The 17,162-nt window shown below is 34.2% G+C and overlaps 5 protein-coding genes across 5 annotated transcripts; 2 read left to right on the forward strand and 3 right to left on the reverse strand.

The window, feature by feature from the left end:
- Positions 1–1,121: 1,121 nt before the first annotated feature.
- Positions 1,122–2,520, forward strand: LOC105802407 (protein COFACTOR ASSEMBLY OF COMPLEX C SUBUNIT B CCB1, chloroplastic). Its single transcript, XM_012634014.2, has 4 exons — positions 1,122–1,513; positions 1,625–1,749; positions 1,878–2,030; positions 2,153–2,520. The coding sequence occupies exons 1-4, from the start codon at positions 1,163–1,165 to the stop codon at positions 2,337–2,339; spliced, it is 816 nt and encodes a 271-aa protein (XP_012489468.1). The 5' UTR covers positions 1,122–1,162; the 3' UTR covers positions 2,340–2,520.
- Positions 2,521–2,689: 169 nt separating this feature from the next.
- Positions 2,690–4,868, reverse strand: LOC105802406 (cytochrome b-c1 complex subunit Rieske-4, mitochondrial). The gene is made up of 2 exons (XM_012634013.2): positions 4,550–4,868; positions 2,690–3,571 (listed from the first exon to the last, which is right to left on the reverse strand). The coding sequence occupies exons 1-2, from the start codon at positions 4,734–4,736 to the stop codon at positions 2,928–2,930; spliced, it is 831 nt and encodes a 276-aa protein (XP_012489467.1). The 5' UTR covers positions 4,737–4,868; the 3' UTR covers positions 2,690–2,927.
- An 832-nt stretch (positions 4,869–5,700) lies between these two features.
- On the reverse strand, positions 5,701–6,408 carry LOC128034842 (disease resistance protein RFL1-like). Its single transcript, XM_052623709.1, has 2 exons — positions 6,070–6,408; positions 5,701–6,039 (listed from the first exon to the last, which is right to left on the reverse strand). The coding sequence occupies exons 1-2, from the start codon at positions 6,406–6,408 to the stop codon at positions 5,701–5,703; spliced, it is 678 nt and encodes a 225-aa protein (XP_052479669.1).
- Positions 6,409–9,181: 2,773 nt separating this feature from the next.
- LOC105802404 (light-regulated protein 1, chloroplastic) lies at positions 9,182–10,038 on the forward strand. The gene is made up of 3 exons (XM_012634012.2): positions 9,182–9,441; positions 9,535–9,693; positions 9,796–10,038. The coding sequence occupies exons 1-3, from the start codon at positions 9,251–9,253 to the stop codon at positions 9,869–9,871; spliced, it is 426 nt and encodes a 141-aa protein (XP_012489466.1). The 5' UTR covers positions 9,182–9,250; the 3' UTR covers positions 9,872–10,038.
- A 956-nt stretch (positions 10,039–10,994) lies between these two features.
- Positions 10,995–15,038, reverse strand: LOC105802401 (transcription factor ICE1). The gene is made up of 4 exons (XM_012634010.2): positions 13,671–15,038; positions 13,104–13,328; positions 12,056–12,226; positions 10,995–11,299 (listed from the first exon to the last, which is right to left on the reverse strand). The coding sequence occupies exons 1-4, from the start codon at positions 14,751–14,753 to the stop codon at positions 11,216–11,218; spliced, it is 1,563 nt and encodes a 520-aa protein (XP_012489464.1). The 5' UTR covers positions 14,754–15,038; the 3' UTR covers positions 10,995–11,215.
- Between the last annotated feature and the right edge of the window lie 2,124 nt (positions 15,039–17,162).

The raw sequence follows: 17,162 nt of genomic DNA on the forward strand, positions 1-17,162 counted from the left end.
TATTAAAGAGAAAATAACCCAACAAATACAAACTAGCACATTTGGATAAAATTACATATGATGTTTATTTTTTGTTATTTTTATTAGTAATACATATGGTGATTTGACTTTTATTTTGTTAATTATTTAAAAATTATTTTTATCATACTGATATTTTTATAACATTTAAAATATCAATTATATAATTATATAATTACGCTCTATCAACCAATCAGAATATTGCTAATTCTTTATAATTATAAAAAAGTGTAATGGTTGAATTATTTTGTGGTAGAAAAAAAGAAGTTTGGCATCCTAAGAAAAGAAATAAAAATTGATTTGATTTTTTGTTGAAGTAAAAAAGATCGGCTCGGCTATTAGCCTAGTAAGGAGGGGAGGGGGGTTGACGGTAAATAGCATAAAGGTCATTGGATCGCGTGGACTTTTAGTTCTCAAAGTAAACGTTGTATATTTTCTTTAATCGTATATTACTCTTCCCTTATCTTTCACATTGCCTAACCTACACCTTTTCCCCTTTTTTCAATTTCATCCCTCACTTTTCAATTCTTGATATTTATTTCATTCATATAGTATCATCCTACTTTCTTTTCTTTTTTTCAAATATGCACACTTAATTTATTAATAAATAAAGCTATTTTTAAAATTAATATAAATAATAATTTTAATAGGTGCTATAATATGATATAATATTTCTATACTAACGTTTGGATCGAAAAATGTCTTATTACCTCTGTATTATTAGGATTGACGTTATTTAGATTACTTATTTGTATGTTAATTTTTTATTTGGTTCGCTTAGTTAAAATATAATTTTCTTTTATTTGGTTGAGAGAATATGGAAATCAGACATAACGACAATTTTTACTAAATTATTTTTAATCACAAATAAAAATAAATAAATAAATTATGAAGAGAATAAATAGATATAATGAAAATAAAGGAAAAATTTTAAGGCATAATAATAAAAATTAAGGATATGCTAGGTTTAACTTTAAAAAAAATTGACTTGTAAGATCGATGTGGTTGGTGCAAGAACAGATGGTGAAACCTGGGCCATCCAAGTGGCTGACCACTGCAGCACCAAGGCTGGGGCAAAATACACTGCTTAAACCCAGGCAGCTCAAGTGGCTGAGATAATACCTCTTGTGCTTTTGGGAGGATAATGGCAACAAAGATCCTATCCCCACATCCACACGCTATCTACTCCTTCACCCTCCCTTCCAAGTTCACCAGCACACACACCTACCACCTACACCAGCCATGGCTAGGTCGGGTCTCAACCCCTTCCAGATCCCAAAGACATCATCTTCGTCGGCTGTCCTTGCAGCAAACCATTGTGTCTTCTTCTGCTCTTATGGACCATCTCCAACATTACCAACAAAACCCAGATTCCATGTTTTTTCTTGCAGAGGCTGCTGGCTATTCATTGTCTAGCTACTACACTTCTCTTGGTCTCTTTGTCATCTCTGTTCCTGGCCTTTGGTCCCTCATTAAACGCTCAGTTAAATCCAAGGTATCTTCAAGTAGTTATAACTTGTTTCTTTCCTTTTTGTATTTAATTGAATGCCAAACTATGTCCAAAAAGTTTGTGCTAAGCACTACTTGGCTGCAAACTGGTTTGCAGATAGTGCAGAAGACATTCATAGGGGAAGGAGCTGAGAAGAAGGCACCAAATCAAGTTGCTGCAGAGATTTTATCTTTCTTCACTCGCAACAATTTTGTGGTCACCGATAGGGGAGAGACTATCACGTAAGCTTTATCAGTTAAACACCACCCCCATTCATCCTCTTTTTAATTATCTTTTAAGGATTACAGAAAGACAAATTTTTATGAACTTAAAATGAAGATGTGCCATTGACTCTTCTGTTATTTTCAAGGTTCGAGGGGATGATGGTTCCCAGCCGAGGACAAGCAGCACTGTTGACATTCTGCACCTGCATCAGCCTTGCAAGCGTTGCCCTTGTGCTCACCATAACTTTTCCAGATGTTGGAAATAACTGGTTCTGGATCACTGTTCTAAGTCCATTGGCGTAAGCACGCAAGCTCTATGAAGATAAACCATTTTCCTTACTACTATTTTTTTTTTTCTGGAATTGTACATTGAAGCTAATGCTATCTTATTATCTTGGATGGAAAATACATATATTTGCAGAGGAGCTTATTACTGGAAGCGGGCATCGAGAAAGGAGCAGATCAAAGTTAAAATGCTGGTTACTGATGATGGGACTGTGAATGAGATTGTTGTTCAAGGGGATGACCAGCAAGTAGATCAAATGAGAAAAGAACTCAAGCTCAGTGAAAAAGGCATGGTTTATGTAAAGGGCCTATTCGAGAGATGACAAGATATGTGATATTGCAGATTTTGACAGTTCATTGAGATGCACTCCACCTGCCTATATGTATGCTTTAGCCATAAATTTAGGCTTCTGGGAGTAGACTGTCATCTGTGTTACTTCACCTGCAAATTTTGTTACAATCTATCTATAAATTAAAAGGTTGAATTGTGTTGTATACTGCAAATGTGGTGTCCCTAACTGATTTATTCTCTTCCATAAATGATGATGATTGTTTTTTGCCTGTTAAATGCATTTGATAGGGCTTCATGGAAATATTCAAGAACACAGTGAAGCATCATTATGTAGCAATAAGAAATCAAAATAATTTAAAACACACACACAGCATCCACGTATAGCGAATAGCCAAGTCTAAAGAACAATTATATTTGGTTCTCCTCAAAATCCGGGAAAATTATTCAGAGTTTAGAGAAATATCAACTGGCTGCAGTTGCAATTATTCCAGTTACAAAAACAACACTAACAATGCCCTCAAAGTCCAAGGCAAGGAAAAGCAAAATTCTGTAACAAACCTTCGGCATTATCTAATAAAATTATAAAACTTATGAGAACCCAAAGGAACGCTACCAATTCTTAACCGATAAGCAGTTTGCTCTCATCCAAGAAGGTGTAAGTGGGTACTTCCAGGTTGTATGGTGCTGGACCCTTGCGAATCCTGCCAGAGACATCATAATGGGAACCATGGCAAGGGCAAAACCATCCACCATAATCACCAGCATTTGGCAAGGGAATGCAACCCAGATGTGTGCAAACCCCAACAACAATTAACCACTCTGGATTCTTAACCCTTGCTGCATCCTCCTGTGGATCACGAAGAGACCCTAGATCAACACTGTTTGCTAACTTGATATCCTCATCAGTTCGGCGCCTGATGAAGACTGGCTTTCCACGCCACTTAACAGTTACAGTGCTGCCAGGTTCAATGCTGGAGAGATCAACCTCGAGAGAAGCCAGTGCAAGAACATCCTTACTGGCTGACATGCTCAGGACAAGCTTGAGGATGAGCAGACGGATAACAGATGCGTAAACAAACCTACCACCTGTCAGGACAAAATAGGCAAATGCCCGCTTGCTGGGGTCACCAGGAGGAAAACGTTCATGGTTGTATTCATCATAAACTATTTTAGAACTGGGGTTCTTAATAGCAGCCACTGTTGCTGGAACATCAGGAATCACACTGTGGTCACTTTTTGGGGTGAGTGACTCAGAAGCAAAACCTGAAGCAAACATTACAAGCATATCTTTAGTTAATAAGCACAAAATAGAAAAACAACTTTTTTCAGCATTTTAGTATTTGAATTTCAGGAAAGGAGGAATATTGAATGGAAAATATCATTTCATGCCATGGAATTGGAAAGGTACAGGCAACAAGCACCATTTGGGTAAAGAAATCCAAGAGTCAAGCCTCCATTGCACATGGCTTTGTAAATACTGGTGCTCAAAAGGAAAAAATAAAAAGGCTTCATAACCAGTAGGTTTCACTTCTCAATTCTCATTCATAATACAGGATCATAACCAGTTTCAGACAGTATTTATGTTTCCAAACAAAATAGGAATAGCGAGCCACTAAATAAGGACCAACAGATAATATCAAGCATTAACCCTAATCTTGTACATTTGAAAGATGCTCTAACACAGGTCTCTCTCACATAACTTACTAAAGAAACACTACAACTGATGAATCCTCTGTTGATCAAAGGCAATATGCTGTAGACAGAAGCGAAAAAACCATAGCTACCAAATTAGACCAACAAAGACACCTTTCAATCCTTCTTCTTTTTCTTTTTTTTTTTTTTTGGGGGGGGGTCATAGAGAGATGCCTTGCCCCAAACATCAAATTCTTTTTTCACCTTAAAAAATGGGTGCCTAAATTAGCTAAATCTATAACCTTTAAGACCATATTTTGATCCAATTGTACTATATTTTAAATAATTGGAGCGATTTCCTAAATTCCATAAGAGTGGTAAGCAACTTCGATTAATTCACACATCCAAATCAATAAAACGAACAAAAGTAAGAAATAAAAATTTTCAAAATGATGCAAAGTAAAGCATGTATTATCAATTAGAATTTGAATATGAAAACGGTGTCACAGCGAAAACCTAACCAATAATAGTATTTGATATGACCGCCATATTAGGACGAAAAAGTGAAACAAAGCGGAGAAAATTTGAAAAGCAAAAGGAAACCCTAACCTCTGGTGGGAAGAAGGAATTGAGAAGCGAAAGAGAAGGAAAATGAGGAGGAGGAGAAATTGGATCTGAGACAATCAGAAGAATCGGAGCCGTCGATGAAAGGACGAGAGGCGATAGCGGAGGTGGCCTGGTGCGACCTCCACGCAGACGAACAAGAAGTGAGCCGCCTCGTTGCCACTCTCAACATCTTAGATTTGATTGGATTCACAAAGAGAGAGAGCGCTTTGTTTCTTCGGTTTTTACCTTCAAGACTCTTCCAATTAGCTCGGGAAATCGAGAGGAAAAGTAGAGATATGATTTGTTTAATCTGTAAAATAATAAAAATAAAAAAACTCTGTATGTGGGTTTTACTCTCTCGCTTTTTAATTGAATAGTTAGTATTTAATATATTTTTAGCTGGGGAAAAACTAATATATCTAAATATCTTTATTTTTATTTTTATTTTTATATATAGAGGATTTCTTATATAAATTTTAAAAATATTTAAAGTAATAATTTGTGTTAATGGAAATTTCAACTATTATACTTAATTTTGAAATTGAATACTTTATTTTAATTTGGAATGTTTTTTAATTTCATAACTTCAATTATTTATCCAAATAATTACCATATTAATTATTGTGATTAAAATGTTTATATTATTATCAAATAAATAATCAAATTTTTATATATACTTAATTTTATATATGTATTATTATATTTAAAGAATATATGTAAGACAATTTTGAAATAATTTTAATTTCAATTAAAATTAGGGTAAACTACAAAAATAGTCACTTTTGTTTGCCTCAGATTACATTTTAGTCACTTATGTTTGAATTGTTACGTTTTAGCCACTTATGTTATTATTTTGTTACAAAGTGGTCACTATTCCGTTAAGTTCTGTTATCTCCCTAACGGTAATCCTACGTGGCAGTCCAACTAGATTTCTAGTGCCAACTTAGATTTCCTAATGAGATGAGAATAGATTTTTATTTAAATAAATTTAATTAATTAAAATTTTTAAACCCTAAATCTTAGTTAAAAAACCGTTCATCTCCCCCATTTTTTTAGTTTTCTTTTTTTAGTTTTCAACACTAATTTAATCCCAGTAGATGGCTCAGGAATTCCTAGCTTCTCAAGGGAAACCGCTTCCCATATATCATCCAATATCACCACAAATCTACTCTTCCGAGACAATGTTTCAAACAGCATCCGTGCCCTTCTTGTTTCACATTGTCACCACAAAAAGTTACTTTAATTTGACTTGCAATGGCCATCTGTAGCTTAGCAATACTCATCTCCTTGGATGCAGTGATCCAAATCACAATATCGAACTTCTCCCTCTCTTGTAAGCGTTGATTGTTTATAAGTTTCATGATGCTTGTTTTCCCCACACCACCCATCCCCCAAACTCCAATCTTTCCAACCTCATCATCCATCAAGCACTTCCAAATCTCTTCCATACAGACCTTTCTACCTTCACCTGATAATCTTGTTGTCGACAAAACCTATCCAATCCATTGAGGATTGTCAACTACCAAATCTTCTTGAAATTTGCCTTGCTGAATAAGTTCCTCAACTTCTCTTGTCCTCTTTAACACATCGTCTGCATGAAATCCACGTGTAAGAGTAATGCTTTCACCAATTCGTTCATTAAGGTTTTGAACTTCGCCATTGATTCTTTCAACGTTTTCTAACCATATCTGGACCTCCCTCTTGAGTTTCTTTCTTGGCTGCTGCTCTGCTTTCATTCTAGAATTTATATCTTCCTTCACACCATTCAATTCCATTACTTTCCTTTTCAGGTCATTCATATGCTGATTAAGGCTTCTGTTATTGTCCCAGTGTTTATCAATCTTATTCAGAGCAAATTCCATGGCTGTAAGTTAAGAGTACTGCATAACATGTAATATGTTAGAAACTAAATAATAATGCATGGTCAGTTGTGTGTATCTAACCATGGCTAAAAAATAACTTTCTTAGTCATCTGAAAAAGAAAACTAAAAAAAAAGGAGATGAACGGTTTTTTAATTAAGATTTAGGGTTTGAAATTTTTAATTAATTAAATTTATTTAATTAAAAATCTATTCTCATCCCATTAGGAAATCCAATTTGGCACTTAAAATCTAGTTAGACTGCCACGTAGGATTACCGTTGGGAGATAACGGAACTTAACGGAAGAGTGACCACTTCGTAACAAAATAATAACATAAGTGACTAAGACGTAACATTTTAAACATAAGTAACTAAAATGTAACCTGAGGCAAACAAAAGTGACTATTTTTGTAGTTTACCCTTAAAACTATAAATTAAAAAAAATAAAAACAATCAATTAAATTTCATTAAATATTTAATCCAAATATTTGTTAATAGTAAAATTTATTATAAAATTAAATACATGAATATTATATTTTAATTAATAAAATAAATTCATAAATTATTATTACATTCTTGGAAAAGAATTTAGTGAACCAAACGTAATAATATAACTTTTCCGAGATTGTAAATGAACATTGGAATCCTAAAACATATTAAACTTCTTATTATAATGGGCATCTACTTTATAATAATAAAATATTTATAACATTTGCTATTGGATGTTCGTTAATTGATAATGTGCCTCCTTAAAACTTTGCTAAGATAAAACATATGGGAAAATTTTGTAGTGAAGGAAAAAAGTACAAACATATATAACACGTGTAGTTACTTCATTCATGATAACATCGCATAATATCTTATATTTTACGTATTTCAACATTGAATACTGACTTTCCAAATGATCACTTGAATGAATTTGATAAACGTTTATGTCATCATTCTTCTGAAACTCACGAGTAACGAAGAATTTTGATAAATATATTTTGATCTCTTCGGAAGTCCCAATAACAATCATAACAAACTTTGATCATTATGTCTTTGGAAGTCACAATATCTTTTTTATAAACATTATATATATTATAAATTTTATTATATTATTTTTATCTAATTTACATATTATGAAAATAGTTATGATATAACATAAGTCTTTGTCTAAATTATATATAATCAAAATTATAGTTTGTTTACGTCATGAACCCAAATATCTTGTGGTAAATACTAATTATGCAAATACAAAAACAAGAGGTTTTTTCTCGACTATATCGAAGGGTACAATTGCTTTGAGAGAATTGAGTCAAATACAAGCACTAAATATAGGTTGTGAATTCTTTAATTTGAAACATTCAAAAATTCAAAATGTGATTGAGAGAATATTTGTTGTTTTAATTTTTTTCCATAATACTAAAATCATATCTCATGCAAAGATAAAAATAAGTTTAGATCATACTAGCATGTTGCATATTTTATAACTTCATTGTAGGAGGAATTGGAATGATCCATGCTTTGAAAAATATATGAAAGAATGAAAATTTGATAATATTAATGATATAGATTTAGATTCGATGATAAATAACTCCGTTAAAACCCAACATATGATTACAAGGAGTATATGTTAAATGCTAAAGAGGTAATAGCCCAACAATGGAATGATAGAACACTTAGATAAAATTGCATATAATGTTTATCTTTCGTGTTATTTTTTATTAGTCGTATTATCGACTACTTTCTTGTACTAACATATTACATGTGATGATCTAATTTTATTTTGAATTTTTGTTACTTATTTAGAAATTTTATTGTACTAACATTTTAACAATATAAATTATGTAACTATGTGATCACAATTTGTACTACCAAATATGTTATAGAAAATTATAAAGTAATTATACTCTGTCAACTACACAGAGAAATTACACTTACTCTGTGATGTCAAAACAGTGTCTAATGTTTTATTTATGTATAAAAATTACGAGATTTAATAGTCAAACGTCAATGTATGATTTTGAGGCATCAACAAATGGATAAGATTTAGCTATGATCCTCATGGTGACAGGCCTTATCAGGGCAATGGGCTTAAGGAATTTGTAGTGTTTTCCCTTATCGGCTTTATCCTCCTCCTTTGAGTCTACTACAACCGGCCTCCTTAACGAGGTTGGTCCCGGGCTACAACCAAGCGCCCATAGAGTCCATAGACCGATTCAATCTCCACTTCTTGTTTTCCAACTTCGAATCAAATTGAACTTGTGTGTTTCAGCTGGGAATCTAGGGACATTATTATCGTCTTAATCAATTGGAATGCCGCTGTATAATCTAACATTTTTTTATAATAACATGCAATTATATCTTCCACGACTCTAAGAGGAAATGTTGTTTGGATTAAAAAGGATTTAAGGTACAACCCCATGGATCCAATAACATTGCAGACCTTTCGACTTAAAAAACAATGATTAATGCATATATAAAACCTCTAATTAGTATCAGCAGTTCAGCACTAGTGTTTCCTTCAATCGGCACTAGTGTCACGTCGTGTCAAACATTGTGAAACTTCCGAAACATGACAAAAACTAAACCAGATATTTTTATCCTGCATGGATTAGACTCGTGGAAATATCTTAAAAGCTTCATAAATATCTCCAACACAATCGAGCTTTTTGCCCCTCATAAACTCACAACGAGGTATCGGATAAAAAAGATCCCTTATCTGGATTGAGTGGCAAATATCTTTGCTTTATACTATAATTTCCAATCCACCCCTTCCCTATAAATTCATTAGCATCTCTCACAAGCTTACTCAACACTTTTTAATTTGATATAATCCATTATACAACAAAATACTCCAAAATGCAGTCAGCAGCAGCAGCAGCAGCAGCAACTCTCAGCATTGCACCACCCCTTATTCCTAATCTCTCACCCTCCAAAGCCTTCTCCCCAAGGCTTGGCAGCTCCATTGGTTCCCCTCGGCGCGGCCTTCCAATCAAAGCAACCGCCACCACCTACGACACTTCCATGGTTGACTACAGCTCTATGCTCTCGTAAGTCTTTTTTTTCTAGTTGAAAGTTGTGTTGTTTCATTTGACACGAAAGCTTTTAACTAATTTTGGCTCGTGGGGCATGCATTCATGCAGTGTGTTTCCAGCAGAGGCGTGTGAGACAATCGGCGGAGATGCATGCCGGGCAGACATATACCCTGAAGTAAAGCTACAACCGGAGGCCAGAAACAACTCCCCGAGGACCACAACAGAGTTGATGGACAGAGAATATCTGGAATACAATGATGCCAAAACGTATTAATTACTTTCTCAACAAACTATAACCCAAATCTCGTATTCTATTTCTTTATACAAATTAAGTTATGAAAGCTGTTTCATTTCCATATGTAAATGCAGGGTTTTCTGTGCTGAGGCGTGCGATGATTTGGGCGGAGAATTCTGTAGCCGAGAGTATCAAAGGGGAGTGTATTAGAAACAAGTGACCATATCGCCAGGATCCTTTTCAGCTATCAGGATTCAGGACTGGATATATTTATATAGAAATATGCGATGTATATAACAGACCTTTTACTTGCTGTGTAACTACATATAACTTCTTTAATGATATGATATAGTTTGGATTTGGAGCAGAAAAGTAAAGTCGTATGTGTTATTTCCGACAGATTCTATTAGTGATGATAACTAATATATTTACTCGTTTAGCTGTAATAAGAATATTCTAACTATTTGATACACAAATCATGGCTGAAAACCAGATTCTGGAATGATCCAAGATAAGAAAACATGAGAAAAACACAAATCTTAACCCAATATCACTGTCATTTTCCTATTCCACGTACGTAATCCACTTCCAATCCACACATAATAAGCAAACAAAGAATATCAATAAATCAGATTTCATTCCTGGTAAAGCTTGTAACTTCTTTGAACCTAAAGAAACAACACAGTAAAAAGAAAGAAAACAAAAACAAAATAGAACCCAAAAAAGGTAGTTATTTGCTTTTCATTTTTTAATATTAGTTTTGGTTTTACTTGGATTTCTTGTTAATGATTTCATCAGGGACAGCTTGAAGTAGCTTCTTCTGCTTAATTTGTGGTCTTCTTCAATGTAATCTATCTCTTGAAACTTAGTTTTAGACCTTCTCTTCACACTTACTAGCTTTGCTGTCGCACACTGCTTCCAGTTCCGGCCTGCAATCACGCCATTGTAGGGTGGGTCAACCGGAGGTGATTTGTTGGGGCCATCCAACAAAGGCACAGTGGATCATTTCAGAGGATGCCATCACGGCAGGGGCAGCATCACTTGTTCATTTTGCCGCCAAAACCTTCGTCAAGGAGGTGGAAATCAATTGTGCAAGCCATGGCGGTTGACAAGGTGGAGCTTTTAATTTAAACCCTAAATAACTAACTTTTGAAGGAGGGAAATGTGGTTAAGCCTTATGTAGCTAGGATTTGCATCTATGGGGTTTTAGTAAAGCTCATGAAAATATCAAGAAAAGAATTCAGCCCATGGAAAGAGCCGTTGCTTACTTGCCTACTGTTCATCCCCTGGACAGCAGCAACAAATATGACAGAAAAGGAACTAAAAAGAGGTATAAAATAAGGAGATATTTTTATTTAAAAAAGCTGAAATTACTAAATAAAAACTGCAAATCAGAATGTTGTACTTCTCAAATAAACACTAAGTAATTAACATTATCAGCTAAAGATGCTTTGCTTGCGCCACCTACAAATGTTCTGCTTGAAATGGGTCCTTCACCAATGGGATGCTGCAGCAAACTGAGTTTATAAACTACCCCAAGACAAGCTACTCAAGTCACATTATCCCATGGAAACCAGCTGAATCAAGAAGTACTGCTTTGATTTGCTCAGCCATTAACTCTTGCTCTTCCCTGCATTGCTGTTGAACAAATAAACCAATTAACCAACAATCAATCTCTCCATCAAAATATATGAATGACAACCCCATGCATGCTTAATTAACACATCAAAACTTCGTAATGCTTTCCACAAGTACAGTTGAGATGATTTTATTTCACAGCTTTCAGCTTCCACATTTTCAAATTCTTTCAATGATCTACGATCAACAATCATTAAGCATTAATATTAATTTGGGGCCGGTGGAAGGTTTTAAAAATGTGACAACAGAAAAGGGGGAAAAAGTGTATCAATGCATTGTCTAGCATAGGTCCCACTATAAACCATGATTCAATTACATCAATCCATGTGCAAAATAGTAAATGTAGTCAGAATACTACACAACAGGACAATAAGAAGAGAGTTCTCAGGAGTTTCCGGATCATGGTCTATAACATTAATTGAACTTGCCTTTTACCTAAACCAGTAACATTTTAAACTACAGCCAAACTAACAAAGATACAAAGAAAAAAAACATAGTTTCTTCCATAAAGGACCATTACTTTGTTGTTGCAAGAGTTAAAAACACAAGAAAGAACTCTATTTAGGGCTTGGGGTTTTGCATCGGAATTGGCTTGGCTTGGCTTGGAAAGAAACCGCATTCATTAAAATTGTTAGATGTTAGTCGCAATCATATGAGGAGAGCATACATAATCAGTTGGATAGACACACGTATCAAAGTTGATCTTTAAATGGAAATCAACAGAAGCAGATGAAGACAAGAAGAGAATAAGAGCACCTCAGCTCGGAACACATCCAGTGCAAACCCATTGAAACAGCTAATTACAGCTTGTTGTATATCCAATCCAAGGTTGTCTAGAGCTCTCATAGTGGAGAGCAAGAGACCTGGCCTGCGAGCACAAAACATGTGAATGTTGACAGCCCTTCCTTCCCTTACCCTAACCTCCACCTGGAAATTGCAGAAACAAAAATTAGAAAATAGGAGCTACTTGAGTTGTTGCTCAAAACATTTAGGGAAAAAGAGTCACATTTACAACCTGGTGAAAGTTTCTGGAATATGTCTATCCAAATGCATATAGATCATTGAAACTTTGGGGAAATAACAAATAGCTCACTCCAGTTATTCGTTAATCAAATCAAAGAAGATGTTTGACTAAGACTATGGATTGCACAGAGTCATGAACTATGCTTGTTAGCAACTGGGATTTGGAGCGAGATATGCATGTTCAATGATTACTTCTTTCTGTTGTAATATCAATTAAATAATAATATGAGGGCAAAAAAAAAAAGAACAAAAACAAGAATAGACGCCCAAAAATTAAAACTTCAGCTTCCTCAGTCTATCATATTAGTACAACATATAGTTTTCTAATTTTCATGATTATGTCAATCAACAAATTTAACAAGTTTGATGAGCAGATGTTTGATCTATATAAATGGATGAACATTAAACCCTATTGATTGTGCAAGTACATGTTAAAAGGTTTAACAGGGCAAACTATTAACTCTCGAAAATCAACATTAAACATAAATAATTTAAATTTCTACCAGTTCATGGTCAAATTAGAAAAAGTACAATAATGTTTAGCTTATTTGTCTTGTTGATATCATGTAAGTCTCTCAGAATAGAACAAACTGGCATCCATGTTTTGCGCCTTTCAGCCTTGAAATTTTCAATTTTATTGAGCATGTCAAATTTTTTGCCTAATAGGCAAAAGACTTGAAAAACATCAGTTTCTTATAGAAACTATGCAAACCAAGCAAATAATAGGAAAAAAAGAAAAGAAAAGAAAGCAAACCATAAACTTTAGGTCCAAAAGTTAAACCTTTGCGGGTTGGCTTTTAGAGCTCGGCAAAGAGCTGGGGCATAGTTCTTCCTTCACACGACATGGAAGGGTAGGTGGGGTCGGAGTCAATGGGTGGATACTTGTAGATGGTGGCATCAAAGAGCCAGGTGGAGTGGATTCAAGTTCAGTATGGAGATCATTAATCTTTCGCAGAAGCTCCTTCAAATAATCAATGGCGTCCCCAAGTATTGAAGCCCTATCCATCTATGACACGATAACCACAATGAGCAGCCGCCATCAATACCAGTTTCAATTAAAAGAACACCAAGAAAATATGTCATTTGTCTAACTAATAAACTAAAATCACCCCGAAACAATTACAATCAGAATCACTCAACGGACAAGTAATATTAAAAGAAAAGGGGCAAATACTAAAAATAAGTAAATGCATGTTCTCAAACTGTCAATATAAAATAGGTGAGGCATAGCATTCAATTCAAGAGTCAAAGACCAAATGACACATATCAAGATTCTAAATAAACCCAAATGACCAAATAGCAAGATCACTATAATAATTATTTCGTTGCGATTTTCAAGATGATATACCTTGCTAATCTTGGGCACCACAGACCTAAGCATGTAAAGCCTATCGTTGAGCTTCTTCCTCCTCCGTCTCTCCGCCATCAGATTTTTTGCCGGCATCCCTTTTTTCTTCCCTTTCTGGTCTCCACCACCAGTAACTGTACTGGTTGCATTTGAGTTGCAACCACCATTGTTCACAGTCTCCTCCAATTTGCAATCACCATTCCTCTCATCAGAATCATAATTCAGACCCGACACATCGATGCTGGCTTCCTCAATATCCAATTCCCCATGTCTCTTCCTCTTTCCATCTGATGCTTCCCCTCCAAATCTCAGCTCTGAGACATCCAAATTCCCCAATTTATCAGACCCGCCAGAGCCCTGCCGCATGGCTGCTCGCTTCTGAAACAAAGTTGGTTGAGAACCAACTGAAGGGAAAACTTCAAGGGGCTTCAAAGTCTTTGCTCTGTTCACAAACGGGACATTCCCTGACCCATCGAAACCACCAGCACTAAACCCACCGCTCAAAGGAGAAGCATTTTCAGTTCCTGCGAACAATCTTGTACCTTGAAACTCAGAGCTCGAACTGAACTCAGGAGTACCCATTTGAGTCTGGGGGAAAGCCATCAAATTCGGAGTGGGATTCGGCTGAAACTGAGCGAGAAAAGCCGGTTCGGAGGCGAAATCAAAGGCATTATCAAAAGGGTTGTGGCAGGAAACATTGAGGAGAGAAGAGAAGCAAGATTTAGGAGGCAACAAAGGGTGAGACTGGGAAGGGTCAAGCGTGAAGGCCTGGGAGGGAGAACAAGAAGCAGAGGAATCAATCTGGTGGTGAAGAAGGAGACTGTTATCCACCTGGTTGGAGCAAAAACCAAGGTCTCTGATCTGAAGGTCCTGGTTCATAGCCGGGTTAATGTACCAATCAGCATCCAGCATGGATTTGAAGGAGGAAAGAGAAGCAGCAGACATAGCCAAGTCGTCCTCTTTAGTCTCAAATTCATTATTGGCGTTACCGTCGTTATTGTTGTTCCGCGTCCAAGAAGAAATCGCATCTTCTTCTTCCTCCTCGCCGCCCATCCAAACGACGCCGTTAGCTCCAAGGACCATGTCTTCACTCTCGGGCAGCCTCTCTTTTTAGCTGGTTTAGTAGAGAAAGAAAAAGGCAGTTACAGCAGCAGAGGGAAAGAAGAAATGAGAAAAAGGAGAAGAGAAAAGTGAAGAAGCTTTATTCAGCAGAGAATCATAATATTGGGGGAAAAAGAAGAAAGAGGATTTGAAGTATGAAAGTTTGAACGTTACAAAATGTAGCGAAGCATTGGCAAATGAAGGGAGAGTAGCTCTCCCTGTCCTCTGCTTTTTATCTATTCGTCTATTACGTCTGTGTCTATGAACCATGTGTCTATCGCTACTTGCTTTCTTGCTTTTTTCCCTTTTTTTTTTTTTTTTTTTTCTATTTTCCATTTTCTGCCCCATCTTCTAATACTTGGATATCCATACATGTGGGTCGGATTGGATTGGGTCGAGATACCGACGTTTCTTTTTGTTTTTTTTTTCATTTTTCATTTCTGCTTAAATATTTTTATATAATTATTTAAAACTATATCTCTATTTGCTTCTTCACATTCACATTGTTTGCTGGTTTCAATTGGGTATCGATTTAAAGAAATACATTAAACCTATTGATTTAAGAGAATGAATTTTTTATGAAATTTTAATAATTTATTTATAACAGTATAATTTTCATTTGTGAGGCCCTCTAAAATTTATAATTTAATTTTAGTTTACTAAAAGAAATTATCTTCATCTCTTATAATAGGTCTAACTCAACATAATATAAGTAATTGTTTTGATTTTATATTTGATATGTTGTTATTATATAAATTTATACACGAAAATGAAAGAAAAATATTTAATGCATTATCTATATATAAACCCATTCAAAACCTTGTTAAATTTATAACTTTCATGTTGGTTAAGACAAAAGTTCTGGGACTTTGATTTAAGGTAATTAGTATTGTATCAGGAGATGTTTTTTTTCTATTGATAATGGTATATATTGGTACTTATTTATTTTATTGTATCATTTTATTTTAAAAAATATTTATAAATATCAAATAATTAATTTAAATAGATTTCAAATATAAAATACTCTTTAATAAGTTTCACAAATACACTTTATTATTAAACAGAATATTCCAAGTAGAAAATAAACTTATATTATGCTTATAATAATTCAAAAATTTTAAATTTAAATTTCATTTTTTTATACACATCAATACACAAAATATTAGCCAATACAATTTGAATCCATCGGTATATATCGAAACAATACTACCAAAGCCGAGCATTCCAGCTAATATGGCCATTTTTAATTGCGAGTTGTGGGTTTTCATTCCCAACTTTTGCATATGCCACATTTATAAGTTTTGTATTGTTCTTCCCAATTTTTCATCTAATTCTTTATTATTATAATTATATTATATTATATTTATGGATGTGCTATATTGATAATAGTGAAATTTAAAGAAAAATTTTAAAAATATAAAAAATTAAACTCTTTTAATCTTTTAACTAATTTTTTATGTTTCAATGTATTTATCGAGCTAACTCAAGAATTAATTTTCTACATTTTGTAGGTCTATTAAAAGATAAATGCTGGCCACGAATTTTATAATTACTCCATGCCCAAAAGATAATACATAATCCTTTTATGGAAGTCAACTTTTCCCACTTTTACTTCTCATTTAGAACTTATTTATTAAAGTATATATTTATCTTTTCCTTACCCCAAAAAATAAAGCCTTTTTTAACACAATAAATGATGCGGTTGCATGTTGATAATCAACTTGCTTAGTTGAACTAGGGGTTGATATAATGACTGAAATTTCTACCTCTCTTTACGTCTAATTTGGGTTTTGACTGAGTTTTATTAATTAGTCAAAGCAACCATCATCAATTTAATATTGAAATTCAAGATATTTTACACAATATAACTCTGTAGTTAAACCTTAAAATGAATGAAATAATTATTTGATATATCATCTTCTCTGAGAGAGATGATCACATATCTTCGTTTGCTTGCATTCAAAACCCAGAAATATCTGGAACAACTATAGCTAGCATATTCTTATATATGTTAAATGAAATCACATAATACATGTTATATGTACTATTTTTATAATTATTACAGAAAAACATATCTGACATACATGCCAATCGTATCATTAAAGATTGATAGAGAGAAGCCATCCAACCATATATAAATTAAAGAGTAATCTATAAAAATAGTTATTTTTATTTGCTTTGAATTACATTTCAGTCATTTATATTTGAAATGGTACGTTTTAGTCATTTACGCTATCGTTTTGTTACGAAGTGGTCACTTTACTGTTAAGCTCCGTTACCTCTTAATGGCGGTCCTACGTGGCAGTCCAAATGGGTTTTAAATACTTACTTGGATGTCTTACGTGAAAGTTCAAATTAAATTTATTTAATTAAAAACCTATTTTCATCCTA

The sequence above is a fragment of the Gossypium raimondii genome, chromosome 11, assembly GCF_025698545.1.
Source record: "Gossypium raimondii isolate GPD5lz chromosome 11, ASM2569854v1, whole genome shotgun sequence".
In the NCBI taxonomy this organism is placed as follows: Eukaryota; Viridiplantae; Streptophyta; class Magnoliopsida; order Malvales; family Malvaceae; genus Gossypium; species Gossypium raimondii.

Bases quoted from the DNA above. Each gene is read 5' to 3' on its own strand.
- LOC105802407 (XM_012634014.2), top strand. From the start codon at position 1,163: ATGGCAACAAAGATCCTATCCCCACATCCACACGCTATCTACTCCTTC. The intron at 1,514-1,624 runs GTATCTTCAAGT...ACTGGTTTGCAG, and splicing joins AACGCTCAGTTAAATCCAAG to ATAGTGCAGAAGACATTCAT. The intron at 2,031-2,152 runs GTAAGCACGCAA...ATATATTTGCAG, and splicing joins ACTGTTCTAAGTCCATTGGC to AGGAGCTTATTACTGGAAGC.
- LOC128034842 (XM_052623709.1), bottom strand. From the start codon at position 6,408: ATGGAATTTGCTCTGAATAAGATTGATAAACACTGGGACAATAACAGA. The intron at 6,040-6,069 runs GTAGTTGACAAT...TGGATTGGATAG, and splicing joins GCAAATTTCAAGAAGATTTG to GTTTTGTCGACAACAAGATT.
- LOC105802406 (XM_012634013.2), bottom strand. From the start codon at position 4,736: ATGTTGAGAGTGGCAACGAGGCGGCTCACTTCTTGTTCGTCTGCGTGG. The intron at 3,572-4,549 runs GTTAGGGTTTCC...TGTTTGCTTCAG, and splicing joins ATTCCTTCTTCCCACCAGAG to GTTTTGCTTCTGAGTCACTC.
- LOC105802401 (XM_012634010.2), bottom strand. From the start codon at position 14,753: ATGGTCCTTGGAGCTAACGGCGTCGTTTGGATGGGCGGCGAGGAGGAA. The intron at 13,329-13,670 runs GTATATCATCTT...ATCGTGTCATAG, and splicing joins TGGTGCCCAAGATTAGCAAG to ATGGATAGGGCTTCAATACT. The intron at 11,300-12,055 runs GTGCTCTTATTC...TTTGTTCAACAG, and splicing joins TGGATGTGTTCCGAGCTGAG to CAATGCAGGGAAGAGCAAGA.
- LOC105802404 (XM_012634012.2), top strand. From the start codon at position 9,251: ATGCAGTCAGCAGCAGCAGCAGCAGCAGCAACTCTCAGCATTGCACCA. The intron at 9,442-9,534 runs GTAAGTCTTTTT...GCATTCATGCAG, and splicing joins GACTACAGCTCTATGCTCTC to TGTGTTTCCAGCAGAGGCGT. The intron at 9,694-9,795 runs GTATTAATTACT...ATGTAAATGCAG, and splicing joins GAATACAATGATGCCAAAAC to GGTTTTCTGTGCTGAGGCGT.